This window comes from Meriones unguiculatus, chromosome 11, assembly GCF_030254825.1.
Source record: "Meriones unguiculatus strain TT.TT164.6M chromosome 11, Bangor_MerUng_6.1, whole genome shotgun sequence".
Taxonomy (NCBI): Eukaryota; Metazoa; Chordata; class Mammalia; order Rodentia; family Muridae; genus Meriones; species Meriones unguiculatus.
Window position 1 is genome coordinate 38721125 of NC_083359.1, and position 17708 is coordinate 38738832.

Sequence of the window (17708 nt, forward strand, 5' to 3'; positions counted from 1 at the left end):
ATGAGAAAAGCCAGTTCCGAGAGGAATGCCTGTCCTTGACCCTCCAGAAGTCCTACCACCCTGGAGTGCAGGCTTCCCCCAGACAGTGAGCTGGGCTCCTGGCTGGTGCCTGCTGGGCAGCAGCAACACCTGAGATAAACTGGCACCACTAGCTAGGTGTCATGTCACACGCCTATAATCCTAGCACTTGGGGAAGGAGAGGCAGGCGGATATCTGTGAGTTCGAGGCCAGCCTGGTCTACAAAGTGAGTCCTGGACAGCCAAGGCTATACAGAAAAACCCCGTCCCCCCAAAAAACAAACAAAAAACCCTGGGAGATCCAATCTTGATAGGCTTATTCATAGAGAGGCAGAAGTCTTGGGATCCCAGCTCTGTCATCCACATGGGCTGACTCTGGTAGGGTTGACAGGTTCTTATGTCACTCGGCTATCAGTAATCTTTCTACTGAAGTTTCTGAGTTAGCTGGCATGGAGGAAGAGAAGTCTAAGGCTAGAACAAAGCCAGTCCAGCTTTGAGGCAGTGTCCTGATACCACCAAACTGCAGTGAGCAGTGTCCGTGGCTGAGAGAAGTAGGGTAGAGGGGAAGATGAAAGAGAAATGGGACGGAAAGCTGTTTCCTTCTACACCAAACCAATAGCATACTGGGCAAGTACGCTCTCGGGATGCAGCCTCTCTTACCTGTAGCTCCCCTTCTTGGTTAGCAGCTCCTTGAACTGGCCGAGGGTGACAGCACGGCCCCTCACCAGGGTGCGGTAGGGGATGGGTTCCCCACAGAAATAGTAGGCCACAACGATGCTGTCACATGGTGGCACACTCCCACCACCTGCCTTTCTCTGCGATTTTGTCCTGGTAAAAAAAAAAAAAAAAAAAAGAATGGTCAGTTGTGGGCTCAGGCCGGGGTCACAGAGAGTACTTCAAAGGCACCATCTACCGGCAGAAGACAACACACCCCAGGGTTAGCACCTCACTCACCAATGTGGTATTCACAGTCCCTGCCACCCACCTCCACAAAATATGGGTGCCAGTCCTGTGTGAACCACTCACTGGGAAATGAACTACAGGTCTAGCTCTAAGAGCAGTACTTTCTACCAGACCATGAACAGGCCAGGCCCTTGGCACACCAAGTCCCACCTCCAAAATTTCCTTCAAACACAGACATTCAATTGGAGCTGCATATATCTGGAAGGGAAGTTTTCTAGGACCAGGATGGCCAGGATCTGCAAAGCAGACTTGGAGGCCTGAGCTGTTTCTTGCTCAGGTCCCTCAAAGTTCTGTGTAGCTGTTCTGAGTCTGGATAACAGGCAATGTTCCTGTGTTCCTGTATCTTTCAATCACTCAGAAGCTTCGACAGCTGACTTCAACCATGGCCACAGTGGGACATTCTGGCTATGAAATGGTCCAGGTTCTTGGGCCTTCTCCCTGATAGGCTTCTGAAGCTCTCTGAGGGTTGCCCTGGGGAGGTCTACTTCTCCAGAACAACTGGAAGGCCACCTGCAGGCCCACAAGTGGAGGCTCTGAGGTCATGATACCCTGTCTTCTGAGTTGAGTGTGATGGCGCTTGGGCTGGGTCGGCAGCAAGGCTCACCTTCCTGTCTTGAGTAAAAGCATAGGAAGGGCAGTCAGGAATGTCCCTGACTGACATGTGGCTGTGGCAGGAGGAGGTGCAGAGCTTAAAGTCTTCACTGCAGTCACACCACCCAGATTCTACTATAAAGTTGCCTCAAACTCCTGGTGCTATTTCAACGGGACTAGGTCTGTGGGCCTGACCCTATGTAAGATGGTGGTGGACCTGCCAGTCCCTAAACCTACCTCAGAAGCTCAGGAGAACAAAGACAAGATGAAAGGCAAGAGCTGTGGTGGCTGCATGGACTAGATACAGGCCTAGTGATCATGTCATTACAATTAACAGGTATCATGATCTCCTCTATTGGGAGTCAGGAGGGAGAAGCCCCAGCAGGCTTGGTGCTTCCTGACTCACTGACAAACGTATCAAAATAGGTGGTCCATGTTGGGATTTGGCCTGGGCTGGGCTGGGCAGAACCAGGAGGACCCACAGGGCGCACATACTCTGTCTCGGAGAGTTCCAAGTCCGACACGGCTGGTACCACACTCAGCACCGGTGCACATGCTGGCCTGACACAGGTGCGTCCCCGCTGCATGACTGCCTGCACATACCTAGGGAACAACCCGCATCAAAGAGGATGGGGCTCAGCCAGTGTTGTGGACAATGGGCATAGAAAGGGTGAGCAGCAAGATCTAGCTGCCAAAAATTCCCACTTACATACACAGGAGCCCTGCCATAGGTGTCTAGACACAAGGTCAATGTTAGTCTGGAGAACTACTGATCTAGGTGCTACAGGCTGCCTCTTCACCCCTGCTTGGGTGTCTTCTCCAAGCTAAAGGTTCTTGGAGAAGTCCTGCCAGGACATCTCCTAAGAATGTGGCTCTTTCTATAGTCTCATCATGAACTTCCTGAAGATGATGTTGGTCCCAGACAAGGACAGTAGCAGTGGCTCTGCCGCACTCTATCTTGGGGGAGTTCTTGTTGCCATGACTGCAGCATGTCCCAGGGTCTCTGGAAAGTAGAGCCTTTCTTTTTCTTTTTCAGTTTTTCAAGACAGGGTTTCTCTGTATACTCTTGGCTATCCTGGAGCTCAATCTGTAAACCAGGCTGTCCTTGAATTCACAGCGATCCACCTGCCTTTGTCTCCCAAGTGCTGGGATTAAAAGCATGTGCCACCATGCCCGGCTAAAGTAGAGCCTTTCTAAGTGAACCCTCTATCCGGTTATGTCACTGAGTTCCTAACGGTGACTTTACTCTGATTTATCTTAATAGGGCCTGCCAAGGCCTAGACTTTCACCCCATAAATCTACACTTGCTTATAAAGTTCCAGACAACAAATTCGTTTTTCTCACACGTGAAGATTCTGGAGGCATCAGATAAGACCTGATTTATGTGTGTGTGTGGGGGGGGGGGGTTGTGGTGGTGATGGTAATGGTGGTGGTGGTGTCAAACCCCAAAACACAGACCAGAGAGGTTTAACTGATGCTAGTGACTAAGAGAAAACCACAGTTGCTGCCATCATGTGGGCTTGCCAGATGCTGGTAGGATGAACAGATAAAACCTCTGCATCACAAGAGAATCCTAACTCCCAGAGTACCCTGCTTCAGAAGAAAATCCTACATCCTAGGAACACTCACTTCTCTGAGAGCACCCTGCCTAGACCACTGAGGGCATCAGTCTTAGCAGATCCCACTACATCCTGCTCCACTGCCTCAGGCCCTTTCCATATGCACACAGTATTTCAACCCCAGGAAGAACACTTCCTGCACAAAACAGGCAGCACCAGAGTATAACATTGCTTACAGTAGGTGGCAAAGTGGTCCCTTGTGTTCAAGGCAGCTGAAACTTCTTTTGGAACCAAAGCTAATATAGGCTTGTGTGGGCCTATGGAGACCTTTAATGACCAGAACACGTCTAAACTTTCAAGGCAACTACAGCTTGACCCTGCTGGAGACCAGAAGTGCAGAGCCTGCCACAAGCTATAGGATCCTAGGGGAGAGAGGACCCTCAGAAGTAAGGTCAGACCTCAGATTCCATACATCCCAACCTGAATAAAGGAGTTGATAGTTTTAAAAGGCAATAATGGCCTTTGTGTAACCATGGTTCCAGGAACTGGGTATGAAACAGATCCTAAATCTTCACAGAGACAATCACCCATTTGGGAATTGCACAAAGCCACAATGTCCACGCAACTGATTCAAAGCCAAGATAAATGGGCCAGAGAAGGCATGTTCTGGCTCCAATATTGTTGCTACCCAAAGAGAAATATCTTGGGTCTGGGCAGAACATATTCCCCAAAGGACAAACTGGCTTGCTCAACTGTGGTGGTGATGGGTTGATACTGATGTTCTTGAGGCTGAGGACAGGCAGGGGGTTGGGAGCTGTGGTCTACAGGACAAGCCCTGTAACTGTGCTTCAGACCTGTCTATCCTGTGGGTGTGCTTGGTGTGGCTGTCATCAGAGATAGTCAGGATATCCACCACTAAGCCGGGCATGCCCAGAAACTGTTGGCTATCTGACCACGTGTCTAGCAAGAACATAACCTCACAGCCCACTGTCCTGTAGCAAAGGTTACCTCTGTGGTTCTCAGTGGAGAAGCAGCTCAGCACAGCCATCTTTCCCCAAGAGCCCTCTTCAGGCCTTTGGGACATGGTAAGATCACCCCATACCACATGAGCTTACCTCTGCTTGGAGGGCAATTTGTTGGCTCTCTTCTCCTCCTCCTCCAAACGCCTGCGGGCCTCTTCCAGCTGGGTGAGAGGGTTAGGGGCTGGATTGGGTGGCATTGTGGGATCTTGGATGAAAAGATGAGAAGGCTGGACAGAGTTCCGGAGCTGGGCACTGACCCAGGGGTGCACGGCCCCAGGACGTTCAATGGATAAAGGCCTGGAGCTCTCATGGACCTGCTGCTTCCTCATCCCAGAAGACCTTGGGGAACAAGGACAGTGACTGCATGAGCAGTGGGAGCTACTAAGTGTGTCCACACCCAATTACAGGAGTCACATGAGCCTCCTTTCTGATCCCATGCAGATACACCCTTCTCTTATTGCAGACTTTTTTTTTTTGTTTAGGATTTGAGATTGAACCAGAGGTTTACTCATGATGTGCTCTGTCACTGAGCTGCATTCCAGACCTTACTTTTTGAAAATTTTATTACGTAGTATTTGTTTTGTATATGAATACAAACACACATGTACCACAGCCTATGAAAGGCTGTCAGAGGACAACATAAGGACATTTTTACCATGTATGCTCCAGAGATTAAACTGTGATTGTTAGGCTTGCTTAGTTTACCCCACTAAGCCATCTTGTTGGGCCCCCTTTATTTTTGAGAAAGGTCTTGCTAAGCTTCCCAGGATGAGCTGGGTGTGGTAGTATATGACTATAATTTCAGTACTTGGGCGGTGGAGAAAGGAGAATCAGAAGTTCAAGGCTAGGCTCATTTAAACAACAACAGGCCCAGAAGGACCTATGATTCCAAAGACAGTCTTTGTGCCTGCAAAGGAACAGGTTCAGGTATTGGAATGCCTACTGCCTTCCTTACATACTCCTGCTCTACAGGAAAGTAGCCTCCCAGCCACTGTTGCCAAATATGGTGAGGGCAGGTAGTGAGCAGGCAGCACACTGAGGTAATCTGGGACTGAGTAAATGGACCTGCCTCAGGACTAGATTCTCCTAATATGTTCAGAAATGGGCCATGTAGAGGCTCACAGGAATGGTACCTGCTCCCTGTGGAGCCAGGAATATGTGCAAATACACAAGCAATATGAGACAAGATGGATGAAAGATATTCAGAGAGGCCACACTGGAGCTGAGCAGCCTCAAATCCTCAGGACAGAAGAGTAGGTATAAAAGACAGAGGCTCTCCTACAGCTGCTGCTTATGTAAGTTCATAGGTGACAGGGACTTAGGTGGAGTCATCTGACCCTGAAGCCAGAAATAAAAAGGGTGCTGGTAACAAGAGGACAGGTGGCCAGCTGCTCTCAGGCAGGCCCCTGCAGTGCACTTACCCATGGCCTGCCTTTCGGTGCCTACTGATCTCCTTCTCGCCCTCAATAATCCACTGCATGATCTTCTGGTTCTTCTCTGCGTCCTCTGTGGTACTGGGTACCTCAGCACTGGCATTTTTCCCAGATTCAGCCTTCTTGGTATTTCTTTTGGAGGGTGCACTAGCTTTGCCGCTGTGAGAGCAAGACATATGAGGTCACTCTGGCCTTCCTTGCTGCTTCCTAAACCCTCAAGCCCAACAAGAAAGCCTGTAACCCCCTATGAAGACAGTGGTCTCTCTGAAGGTCAGCTGTCTGGGGTTTGTTTTAATATGGTGGGAGAGCCATGCTAATCAGAGCCCAAGACAAACACACAGCTTCTCCTCACCCAGTCATAGCAATGCCTGGAGCCTAACTGGCCCCTGACCCTGGTGTTCTATGACTATTCCTGGGGAGGATCAGGTTACCACAGAGACATGCCCCTCTGGACCATGACTTGGATACAAGGACACAGTGGAAACATTTGAGAAGGCTAATCAGAACTCACCCAAAGGCCAAGTCCCCAGCACTGGGGTTGGTGCCTGTGCTTTCTGAATAGCTCCTGGGCTTGGCATGACCATGTGTTTCTAGGCCCCATGAGAAGCTGCTCTGGACCCTGCGGGCAGCTTCAGCTTCCATTTGCTCCTTGGGTCTAGCTGAATTATGGTGAACATGGTGGTGGACATGCCTATGGTGGTGCAGGCCACCTGTATCAAGTTTCAACCCCAACTTAGGAACGTGCTTCCCATGCCCAGAGGCTGCACCCCCTAGCACTGCAGTCTTGGCCACATGCCCACTGTCAGGAGAGCGGTGGCCTGGACCAGGTGACTGGCAGCCAGGTGTCCTCATGACCCTTTGCACATGCTCATCCAGGATGCTCTCAGGATTCTCCTCATGGGCATCCCGCAGTCCGGAACAGCCCATATCCACATAGCGGGGTGGGAAATGGTGCCAGGCTGGGACAGAAGGCAGCTTGTGACTTGCCATGGGGCCAGAAGGCATTTCACCATCCTCCCCTTCTTCCTCCTGTGGAGAAACAGCAGCATGGTCAGAACAAGAATGAGACAGGCCTGGAAGTGAGCCACAGTCCTAACAAGCCAAAGAGCTTATTGCCTGCAGTATGACCAGGTCAGGGAGAGGTGCTGTCTCCTGTATACTCCATGCACCGAAACCCTGACTGATCCCCACAAACCTGTTCTGTTTGTTTTTTGAGACAGGATTTCTTGGTGTAGCCTTGGCTGTCCTGGAACTAGCTATGTAGACCAGGCTGGCCTCAAACTCAGAGAGATGGCCTGCCTCTGCTTCCCACGTGCTGGGAGTAAAGGTGTATGGCACCATCGCCCAGCGTGTTCTCTTTCAGTTAAATAGTCTCCCTTTTGGGTTCCTTAAATTTATATTTATTTATATCCTTATTTGCTTGTTTATTTTGTGTGTGGTGTGCCTGTAGATGTCAGAGTTGTAGAAGTCATTTCTTCCCTTCTACAATACCGGTGTAAAGGAGAGAAGTCCAGTTGTCAGGCTTGGCAGTAAGCCCTGCTTCAGATTTTGATGCCATATTCCCTAAGGTAAAAGGAAGGGAAACTTATAAACCCATGAGAATACATATGTAGCAATTAAATTGTAGGATTTACTTGTAGGGGAGATGGAACCTAGGCTTGAACCTACTTGGTAAGTGTTCTACCATGAACTGCACCCTAACTCCAATAGTGGTTTCATTTTTTGAAACAGAATTTTGTGTTGACCAAACTGGATTAAAAATCCCTATAGAGCCAAAGATGACCTGAAATTCTTGCACTATCTTGCCTAGCTTTACTTTTTTTCCTTAAAGATCTCTTCTCCTCCCCGTGTGTGTGTACATATGTACTCACGTGTGTATGTGTAGGCAGTGACAGGTTGGAGCATGACATCATGCTACCCTAGGCTTGACTGGGAATTTTTTGTTTTTTTGAGACAGGTTTTCTCTGCAGCTCTGGCTTTCCTGGAATTCTGTAGATCAGGCTGACCTTGAACTCAGAGATCCGCCTGCCTCTGCCTCTTGAGTATCTGGGATTAAAAGGCATGCACCACCAGGTGGCCCTCTGAGTTCAAGGCCAGCCCGGTCTACAGAGCTAGTTCCAGGACAGCCAGAGCTACACACAGAAACACCGTGCCGAAAACAACAACAAACACCAAAAACAAAAGCAATGATTTCTCAATGAATCAAACTGAGCTCTGAGGGGGACACTATCGCCACTGTAATCTATAGTGTCCCCTACGTGAGTAAGATAGGAGCCTGCATACGCCAAGCTTTCATTATCATGGCTCCATTGTGCTTTAACTCAATTCCTGCCACAGGCCACGGCTAGGCACAGAAGAATTTTGTCAGTTTCCTGTCTTCTTCAAATGTTGGAAGGCTTGGGAGCTTCCTCGTAGGCATCTCCTGGCAGGAAAAGGGATTGCTAGGGTTAAGCACCAGACTCAGTTAGTTAGCGGCAAAAGGAACGGGGACAAAGTGCTGAATATGAAGGCAGGAAGGCCAGAGGAAGGCTGAACAGGCTGACACAGGACACCTCAGAATGGAGGCTATGCTAAAGGCAAAACTTCCAAACTGCAGGAAACAGTGTTTTGGACATGGTCCTAGCATACAGCACACAGTCCACTCACCATCCGTACACGCTTTAGCCGTTCCTCTAGCTTCTCTTCAGCCTCTCGAGTGCGCTGGACAGCCTCTAGACGATGAATAAGCTCTTCAGCAAATTTCTGTGGCTCTACCCGAATCTCCTTTGGCATTCGGTAAGTGCGCTGTAGAGACATACAGTATTATACAGATTCTGCATAATATACAGATATACAGCATAGTCAGTTGAGGCTGCCTTCACAGGGCAGCCCTGCACCCTCTACGGTGTGAGCACAGTAACAGCCTTCTAATAAGTAATGAAGAAACTTGATTTCATGTTAAAGTTTTTAAAAGTTATTTTACTTTTTTTCCCCCCTCAAGACAGGGTTTCTTTGTATAGCTCTGGCTGGCCTGGAACTCATAGAGATCCCCCTGCCTCTGCCTCACAAATGCTGGAATTTAAAGTGTGTGTCTTTAATAAGCCTGTCTTATTTTATTTTATTTAAAGTTTTTATACATTTATTTATTTGAGAGTGTGTCCATGAACATGGCGGACACGTGTACCACAGCACATACGAAGAGGTCAGAGGACAACTTTGCAGGAGTTAGTTCTGTTCTCTCCTCTTACCAGGTAGGTTTCAGAGAGAATGCAGATCACCAAGCTTAGAGGTAAATATATTTACCCACTAAGTAACCTTGCTAGTTACATCTATTTTAAAGTTCCCTTTTACTGGGACATTTGCATCCTCATTGGCTCCCTTTTCTCTTTCACTGGGAACTGACCTGAAGATGTAGAATTCTTTCTAGCTACTCACAACCACATTACTGGAGGCCTGGGCAGGGTCCTGGTATGCACAGGCTGTAGCACCCCTGAGTGAGCATGTGTATAGGCACCCAGAACAGATGGTGGTCAGTGCCCTGGCTAACATGCTCTACAACGACTACTCCCAGCTGGTCACAGAGAAACCTTCAGGAGGTAGGTAAGGAATGCCTATGGCACTGGTTACCAGTAGCTCCTAGGGTAGACCTGTGGTCCTGAAGAAGCCTAAGTCCATGGTATTCCCAAGGCTTACACCTCTTCAAAGGAAATCCCAGAGCAGTGCCTGGTCTTGATATATGGGTAAGTATAATCAGGGTGGGAAGATTGGGACTCTGTGCTCTGTTACAGCAACAGGAGACACAAAATAAACATCATTTTTCTAACCATAAATGTCTTTTATTTCCTAACTTAGGAATTGAAGATTCAGTCAAAAAGCTGAAAGATTCCAACTAAGAAAATCTGATGAGGCTGAATGTGATAGTGCACACCTTTAATCCCAGCACCCAAGAGGCCAAGGCAGAGACAGGCAGAGATCTCTGAGAGTTCAAGGCTACTCTGGTCTACATAGTGAGCTCCAGGTCAGCAAGAGCTACATAGCTGCTGTCTCAAAATAACAATAAAACAAATCAAAAGAAATGCTGATGATTATATGATGCCCTGAAGCACCCATCCTCCCTACACAGGCTCTGCAAACAAAATGCAGTGACAGAGTAGGTGAAGAATATGGCCACAAGCTCTGCAGTCTCTCCCAGAAGTCTTTCTGTCCAAAGTCTGTGTACCAGAAAAAGAAATGATAATTGCTCTGTGCCATCACTGGTCAGTGCAAGTAGAGTGAGCTATGCATGCTTGCTCAAACATGCAGTCAACAAAGCCTTATATTCCAGGCTCAGGAAAAGCTACTGTAATCACCCAAGAGGCAAAGCTGAGGCAGCTTCTGAGCCAAGATGTTCATACGGCAACACCCACTGCTCAGCCACAAAAGAGACCCATACCTTAAACCTCTTAAGATATCTAGCGTGTGGATATCTAACCACACCCTGGGGTTAGGTGACTTGCAATGTCCAGGGCTGCATCTCAAACCAAAATCCATCAACTCAGAATTACTGTCCATCAGGGAGTGCATTTCACTTTACAGGGAAACCATGCAGTGCAGGGAAGATGCTACCTGGAGAACGTCTGTTACTGAGCATAGGAAGCCTTTTAGACTTTGGGAGCTATCCTAGACTATCTACTGGTATCTCGCCCCAACATCACTCAAGATTGTCAGCTGTGCTCAGAGGTAAGCTGTGGTCCTAGGAAGCCTACCAAGTACCTCTCCCACTGACTGGTGCCATGGAGGCCAACTCTAAAGGAAACCAGTCAGGCAACTGGAGAACAGGCAAGGTGCTGCTGAATATGTGGTACTTACAGGAATGTGAGGTAGAGGCACCCTCCCATTGACTTGGACACTCTCCTGCATCTCCCTTCGGTGCTGCTTACGGATCCTGTACGGGGGGATTCCATCCCTGTGCAGACAAAAGATGTAGCCATTAGCTCAAACAGAAAACAAGGTAAATAGCAGAACACCATATAATTACTGGCCATAGTCATTACTGATAGCAATGACTGTATTGTATCATCCCATGTGCATGATGCACACATAAGACAATATATGTACAGACACGGACATAATTACATGCGCTGCATGACACACACACAACTCCTACATGGTTAAAAAAAAATACAAAAAACCCCAAGAACTCAGCCATAGAACTGAGCATTTCAACAAAGACCAGTTACCCTTACTTTATGTATCTCTGAGTCTACAAAGTCTAAAAGTTTGACAGCTAAGAACGATTTTCACATAAAAAAGAAATTTTGCTACACATACCATGAATATATTTTATGCATGTATATGGGTAAGTACATGTGTGAGCACATGTATGGAGGTCAGAGGACAACTTCTTCCATGTGGACTCTGGGGATTGAACCTAGTCACTGTGAGCCTTTTAGAAGAGTGAAACAAACATGTAAGACAAACTATAACCAGCCTTTGGTAGCTATAAACCTAAGAACTAAGGTCACTAAATGGCCAAGCTCTTTGTTGCCTATTCAAGATAGATGCTATATTCAACTTAAAGCTGCCCAACCTCCAACCCATGGTTCTAGAAGCCGCTCTAGGAATCAATCATGGCAGCAACTGGAACTAGAAACTCAGAAAAGACAGGCTGATGAATGTAAAGTGCTGGGTCCTGTAACATGAAAACAGGTGGGTGGGGGACTGCAACCTCCATGCTGAATGGTTTTTTTTGTTTGGTTAGGTTTTTGGAGACAGGGTTTCTCTGTGTAGCCCTGGCTGTCCTGGACTCACTTTGTAGACCAGGCTGGCCTCCAACTCACAGAGATCCACCTGCCTCTCCCTCCCCAAGTGCTGGGAATATAGGCGTGTACCACCGAGCCTGACTGGAATAGGTTTGTTTTTTTATTTTATTTTATTTTTATTTTGCTAATCAAAGAGTCCACAGGGCAGTTAAGGTGTGCAGACTGTGCTCTGTCCCTCTGGAGGAGATGGGAAGGCATCAAGAACAGTGGAGCTCCAACAGCACTACTCTTGGCAACAGGAAGACACAGCCCCATCAGGGGAGGGTTGCCCTGGCAACCAGCCCAGGTGCTTGGTGTGCCTGTTCAAGAGGGTACTATTACAGTGTTTTTCCTTTTATAAACACAAAGGGGGCATAGAGGATAGAGGAATGGGAGTTTAAAATTCATGACTTGGCTTTCCAGGCACTCAGGATAGTAGGTGGCTTAAAGCCAACAGCAAAACCTGTTTCTTCTATACTTAGACAGAACACTTTAAAAATGCCCAGCCTCTGGGGTTTAGCATTATCCTCAAAATCCACATCTAAGGATGGGTGACACACTAGGAAAACACCTTGTTGAACAGTCATGTGATCCAACTGTGATTCCAATGTGGCAAACTCGTGAGCTACCCACCCCAGCAAATATGGTGAGATGCACCATTTCATTTTTTGCCTCAGATGTATGTTCAAACATAGGTGGCAATTTTGTATCCCAAAATTTTAAGTCTCCCAATAAAATCCAAGATGAACAGATTGTCAAAGAAAAATTGCCTATGCTTGGGTCTGTGGACATAGCTCAGTTGACAAAATGCTTTTCCAGCATGCATGAAGCTGTCGGGTCTCCACAGTACTGCATTAACTGGGTAGAGTGGTACATGCCTGTAACCTCAGCACTTGGGAGGTTTAAGGCAGGCTGCTTTACATAAAGCTCCATCTTACTCTCTAAAACAAAAACCATGTTCATGAACTTTAAGTTTCTCCATCTGGGTAATGTGTTCTTTTCTTTTCTTTCTTGTTTTTGTTTTTCAAGACAGGGTTTCTCTGGACAGCTTTGGCTCTCCTGGACTAACTTTGTAGACCAGGCTAGCCTCAAACTCACAGTGATCCACCTGCCTCTGCCTCCCAGAATGCTGGGATTACAGGCGTGCACCACCATGCCCAGCTATGTGTTCTTTTCTTAAGGAAATTTTCAGAATTGGCAGAAACACACTGTATTGGAGGTTAAATTTTATCACTTCCAAGAATGAGGAAAATCAGGTACTATGTAGATATAGCTTGCTTCCTCTTCTGAAAGGACCGTGACTTGCAACACTGTGCAAGTGAGAAGCCACAAAGAACTCTAGGAACTTAAAAAAAGTGTTGCTGAAAATGCCAACATTTAAAGGCTCAAAATTAAAACAGAGCCAAGTGGGGTGGCACACTCCTTTAATGCCAGCATTAAGGAGGATAAACAGTGGATCTCCAAATTCCAGGCCCACCTGGTCTACACAGTGAATTCCAGGCCAGCAAGGGCTATTAGACTAAAACCCTGTCTCACAAGTAATTAATTAAAAGAGAATGAAATGAGACATCCCTCAGATATAACAAAACCCAAGGAGACAGAGGGCTATCCTGGTGTTACTACCATATGGTTATTACAGTAGAAAAATGAAACACCCCAATATATGCCATATGGCACTGGCCAAACTGGATTCTGAGCAACAGGAGATATCACGCTGGTGTGTGTGTGTGTGTGTGTTTAAAGATTTATTTATTTATACATGAGCACTCTTTTTGCATATGTACCTGCATGCCAGAAGATGGCATCAGATCCCATTATAGAGCTACCATGTGGTTGCTGAGAATTGAAAGGACATCTGGAAGAACAAACAGTGCTCTTAACCACTGAGCCATCTCTCCAGCCTGTCACGCTGTTTTGTTGTTGTTGTTTTGGTTTTCTGTTTTTGTTTTTTTGAGACAGGGTTTCTCTGTGTAGCTCTGGCTGGGCAGCCTATTTTTAAAAGGTGTTGGAAGAACGTTGAGGGCAGGCAAGTGAAAAGAACCAGCCATAAAAATGGTACATGAGCAAGATAGGATTTTAGATGCAACAGTAAGTAATAGCAAAAGTCATTATTTAGTAAACTTACTTTCTGGAATATTGGTGCTTTAAAAATATGCTACTTGCCAGGTATGGTGGTGCAGGCCCTTAATCCCAGTACTCAAGAGGCAGAGGCAGTCGGATCTCTGTGAATTTGAGGCCAGACTAGTCTGCAAAAGTAAGTCTAGCACAACCAGGGCTCTGTTACACAGAGAAACCCTGTCCCAAAAAAATAAAAAATAAAAGGGGGGGGGGGGTAGTGGTGTGTGGAGAGATGGCTCAGTAGTTAAGAGCACTGTCTGCTCTTCCAGAGGTTCTGAGTTCAATTCCTGGCAACCACATATTGAATCATCGTATCTACAATGTGATCTAATGCCCTCTTCTGGCATGCAGGTGCATATGCATATAGAGCACTCATATATAAAAATAAATCTTTAAAAAACAAACAAACAGCTACTTAAAAAGAATTTACAGCCACACACACCTGTAATCCCAGCACTCGGAGAGGCAGAGGCAGGCAGATCTCTGTGAGCTGAAGGACTGCCTGGTTTACACTAAGAGTCCAGTACAGCCAAGGCTACACAAAGAAACCCTGTCTCAAAAAAACTAAAACAAAACAAAAGCAAACAAACAAAACAACTTTTAAAAAAATTACATTCTAGGTTTGGGTAGTTAACATCTAATTAAAATGCAGCTATAGTAAGTACTTTGAAAACTACCCCTTATAGCCCTAAGACTTTTATATAATGCGTAATTAGAAACTGGCTCCCATTGGTTTCAGTGTTATTCAATATATGTGGACTATCTAAAATATTCAGGGAATATTCTCATCCTTTATAATTTAGCCATCAGATTTGGAAAATCAGTAACAGTTGTGTCTTCAGGTTACTGCTGCATTTGTGTACACAGATTTTTTTTTTTATGGAAAGTGACTGAAGCATCTAGACTGAAACACAGGAATGAGATTACACTGTAACCAAATTATGTGACCTGTTGTTAAGCTATTACTTATTTCTCTAAGAAATGATTATTTATATTAATAAAAATAAAATAACTATACATACACTTAACAATGGTTCAGATCCACCAGTGGGGGGTGGAGAACTGGGGAGATGGCTCAGTTTTAAACAAAACAAAACTTGACATGGTCATGTATGCCTATAATCCTATCGTTAAAAGGTCCCTGGTGCTCACTGGTCAGCTAGTTTTGCTCAATCAATGACCTCTAAGTTCAGTGTCAGTAAAATGGCTCAGTGGGTAGAGGCCCTTTGGAGCACAACAGGCATGCAGGTTTGATGACCTAAATTCAATCCCTGGATCCTACAAGGTAACAGGAGAAAACCAACTCCCTATAGTTGCCCTCTGACCTCCATACATGCCATGGCACATACAAGTATCTATATTCTCTTTTTCACACTCATAACAAAATACATTTTTAAAAAATTTAGGAGACTAAGGGGCCGGCCCTGTTTAAGGTTTAGAGTACTTGTTACTCTTCCAGAGGACCCAGCACCTATACTCCACGTCCAGGAGATCTGACACTCTCACCTGCCTCAAGCACCAGGCACACATGGCACAAATATACAGATGCAGGCAAAACATGTAAAACAAACAACAATAAAAATATGTATAGAAACAGGTTCTCACTATGTAGCTCTAGCTGTCCTAGAATTTACTATGGAGACCAGGCTGAACTTGAACTCAAAGATGTACCCTCCCAAGTACTGGGATTAAAGGCATGGACCACTATGACCGCCTAAAATAAATTTTGAAAAACTTAAAATTTTAAATAAGGAGTACAGCAAAGATGAAAGACACCCAGTACTGACCCCTGGCTTCTGCATGTACTCACATTCACACACATACAGCAGAGCCACCAGTGGTAGCACTTTTTCCTTCCTTCTTATTTATATTTATTTTCCAATTTTTCACACAAAGAAACACACTGGCAGGGCAGAACTACTGAGCTGAGCCAAGAACCTTTTGGGGACCCTGTGCAGTCACGAATTAAGAGACGTCTAGCGTCAACTGGAAAACTTCCTCCTGGTCGCTGGAAATGAGCAACACTACAGTGCTGCTGGAAGAGGCCCCAGGTATGGGGCAAACTCAGCCTAAGCCTGACCAAGCCAGAACCCCAAGAAAGTCCAGGCTGGAAGGTCAACTCAGCAAAATATTTTATGCCATTTAATTACTTAATTATTTAATATGCACCAGGATTGCAAAAAGCCACCTGCAGGAGGTGGTACACATAGCACAGGTCCATTCCCACAAGGGCTTCTGGGAATGTGACCACACCAGACAAAACAAGTTTTAATTGTAACCATAATCTCTGGGACAGGGAGGCAAAGATCTGCCTCTATAGCTTGGAACTCAGGCTCTCCAGCAACTAAGGACTACTCATGATATATCAAGATTCCATATTATAAAAAGGTCCAGGGCAGAGCAACATGGGTAAGAAACACATTTATGCAGCCTGCTGAATCCCAGGACTGTCTCTTGCCCTACCACCTGGAGAGGAGACTGTCTGACTGGTCCCTGTACCTGTCATCAAACTGAGCCCATACTCTACAGCTAGGAGAAAATGAACCCCGAGTTTCTTGCATAGATTTTTAATCTTCCAGGATTTTTAATCAATTTTTAAAAATGATTTGTTATTATTTATACAGTATTCTGGCTGTATAGATGCCTCACTCCAAAAAGGACACCAGCTCTCATAATAGACAGTTGTGAGCCACCGTGTGGTTGCTGGGAATTGAACTTAGGACCTTTAGGAAGAACAGCCAGTGCCCTTAACCTCAGAGCCATCTCTCTAGTCCCCTTTTAAACTATTTGTATTGTTGTGCTGGGGACTGAACCCAGGGACTCCACTGAATTACACTTTGGCCCTTGGGCAAGGTTTTGAAGATTACCACTCACAGGGCAGTCAGTCATCTTTTTTAGGATTTTTGTTTTAACATAGTCTCATTCTTTTTGTTTTTTTTTATAAGAGTTTTTTTTTTTATTATTTATACAGTATTCTTCCTGCATATGTGACTGCAGGCCAGAAGAGGGCACCAGATCTCATTATAAGTGGTTACTGGGAACTGAACTCAGGACCTTTGGAAAAACAGCCAGTGCTCTTAACCTCTGAGCCTTCTCTCCAGCCCCGACATAGTCTCATTCTTTAACAAAGGTTGGCAATTCTCCTGCTTCAGCTGTCCAAGTTCTGGGATTACAAATATATGCTACCATGGCCAGCTTCATGTCTGTCCTTAGGAACACACTTGGTTAAGCTCTAAAAGAATCAATCAGTAATGACCAGCCAGTTGGATCACCAAAGAACACTGAAGCACACAGCCAGCAAATGTAAGACTTACACACTGCTGTCCGTAAGAGATAGGGTGTCAGCATCACTGGACAGGCTCTGTTGCTCACTGTCATTGGCGCTGGTGGCTGGGGCCAGGGCATAGCCAGAGTTGACATAGTAGGGGTTGACGGGCTCCCTCCAAGATCCATACCTGTGAATAAGAAAGGCATATGAGTGGCAGCAGAGCAATGCTCTCCTGTTTTAACATACACTGTTAGAGTTATCTAAGTAACAGTGTAGAAGAAATTCAGAGAAAAACAGAACAGAAAGGTCATGTGCCTCCATCTCCTTGCTCCTCCCCTTATTCCATCCTTCCCAATTCAAAGGGGAGAGATGAAAGAGGATCTAAACTCTGGTATCTTTCCAGATGTTTCTTATTTTTTAAAAGGCATTTAAGTACACATACATAGGGTATCATTTGGATAGCAGACAATGCTCCGTCTTTCTCCTGAAGAGCACAAAAAGAAAAGATCCATTAATCCTTGTTACAGCTACAAAAGTAACCTAGTTCTGACCCAACTCAATAGGTATTTCTGGAGCAGGCAGTCAGACCCACCAGGACTCTTAATTCAGGTCCTTGGGCTCCAGGCAGTATGACGCACCATGGACATGACACACGGATAAAAACTACCACTGTGTAGACATGGGGAGTACACTACTAGGAGTAGCAGAGTCCAGTTGTTGCCATATAATTGGCCAAAAACCAAGATACTTAATCTGCCTTTTCTCTAAGGGCCCTTTTGGGTATTTGTCTTTTGTTTCTCTCCCTCTCTGTTTTGTTTTTTGTTTTTTTGTTTTTTGTTTTTTTCTTTCAAGACTCTTTGTGTAGCCTTAGATGTCCTAGAACTAGCTCTGCACACTAGGCTGGCTTCAAACTCATAAAGATCTACCTTCCTCTGCTTCCCAAGTGCTGGGATTAAAGACATGTACCACTACTGCCTA

The 17708-nt window shown here is 45.9% G+C and overlaps 1 protein-coding gene across 4 annotated transcripts in view; it reads right to left on the minus strand.

Moving 5' to 3' along the window:
- The window catches only part of Axin1 (axin 1), a 50527-nt gene that overhangs the window by 893 nt on the left and 31926 nt on the right, over positions 1–17708 (minus strand). For 2 of the 4 annotated variants that reach the window (XM_021637187.2, XM_021637186.2), the window contains exons 3-10: positions 16777–16917; positions 10413–10509; positions 8232–8369; positions 6097–6614; positions 5574–5744; positions 4246–4491; positions 2067–2174; positions 678–845 (exon numbers count right to left, since the gene is read on the minus strand). In XM_021637187.2, the coding sequence (XP_021492862.1) occupies positions 678–845; positions 2067–2174; positions 4246–4491; positions 5574–5744; positions 6097–6614; positions 8232–8369; positions 10413–10509; positions 16777–16917 (1587 nt within the window). The remainder of the gene's footprint in view (positions 1–677; positions 846–2066; positions 2175–4245; positions 4492–5573; positions 5745–6096; positions 6615–8231; positions 8370–10412; positions 10510–16776; positions 16918–17708) is intronic. The other 2 variants (XM_021637189.2, XM_021637188.2) reach the window with 1 other exon arrangement.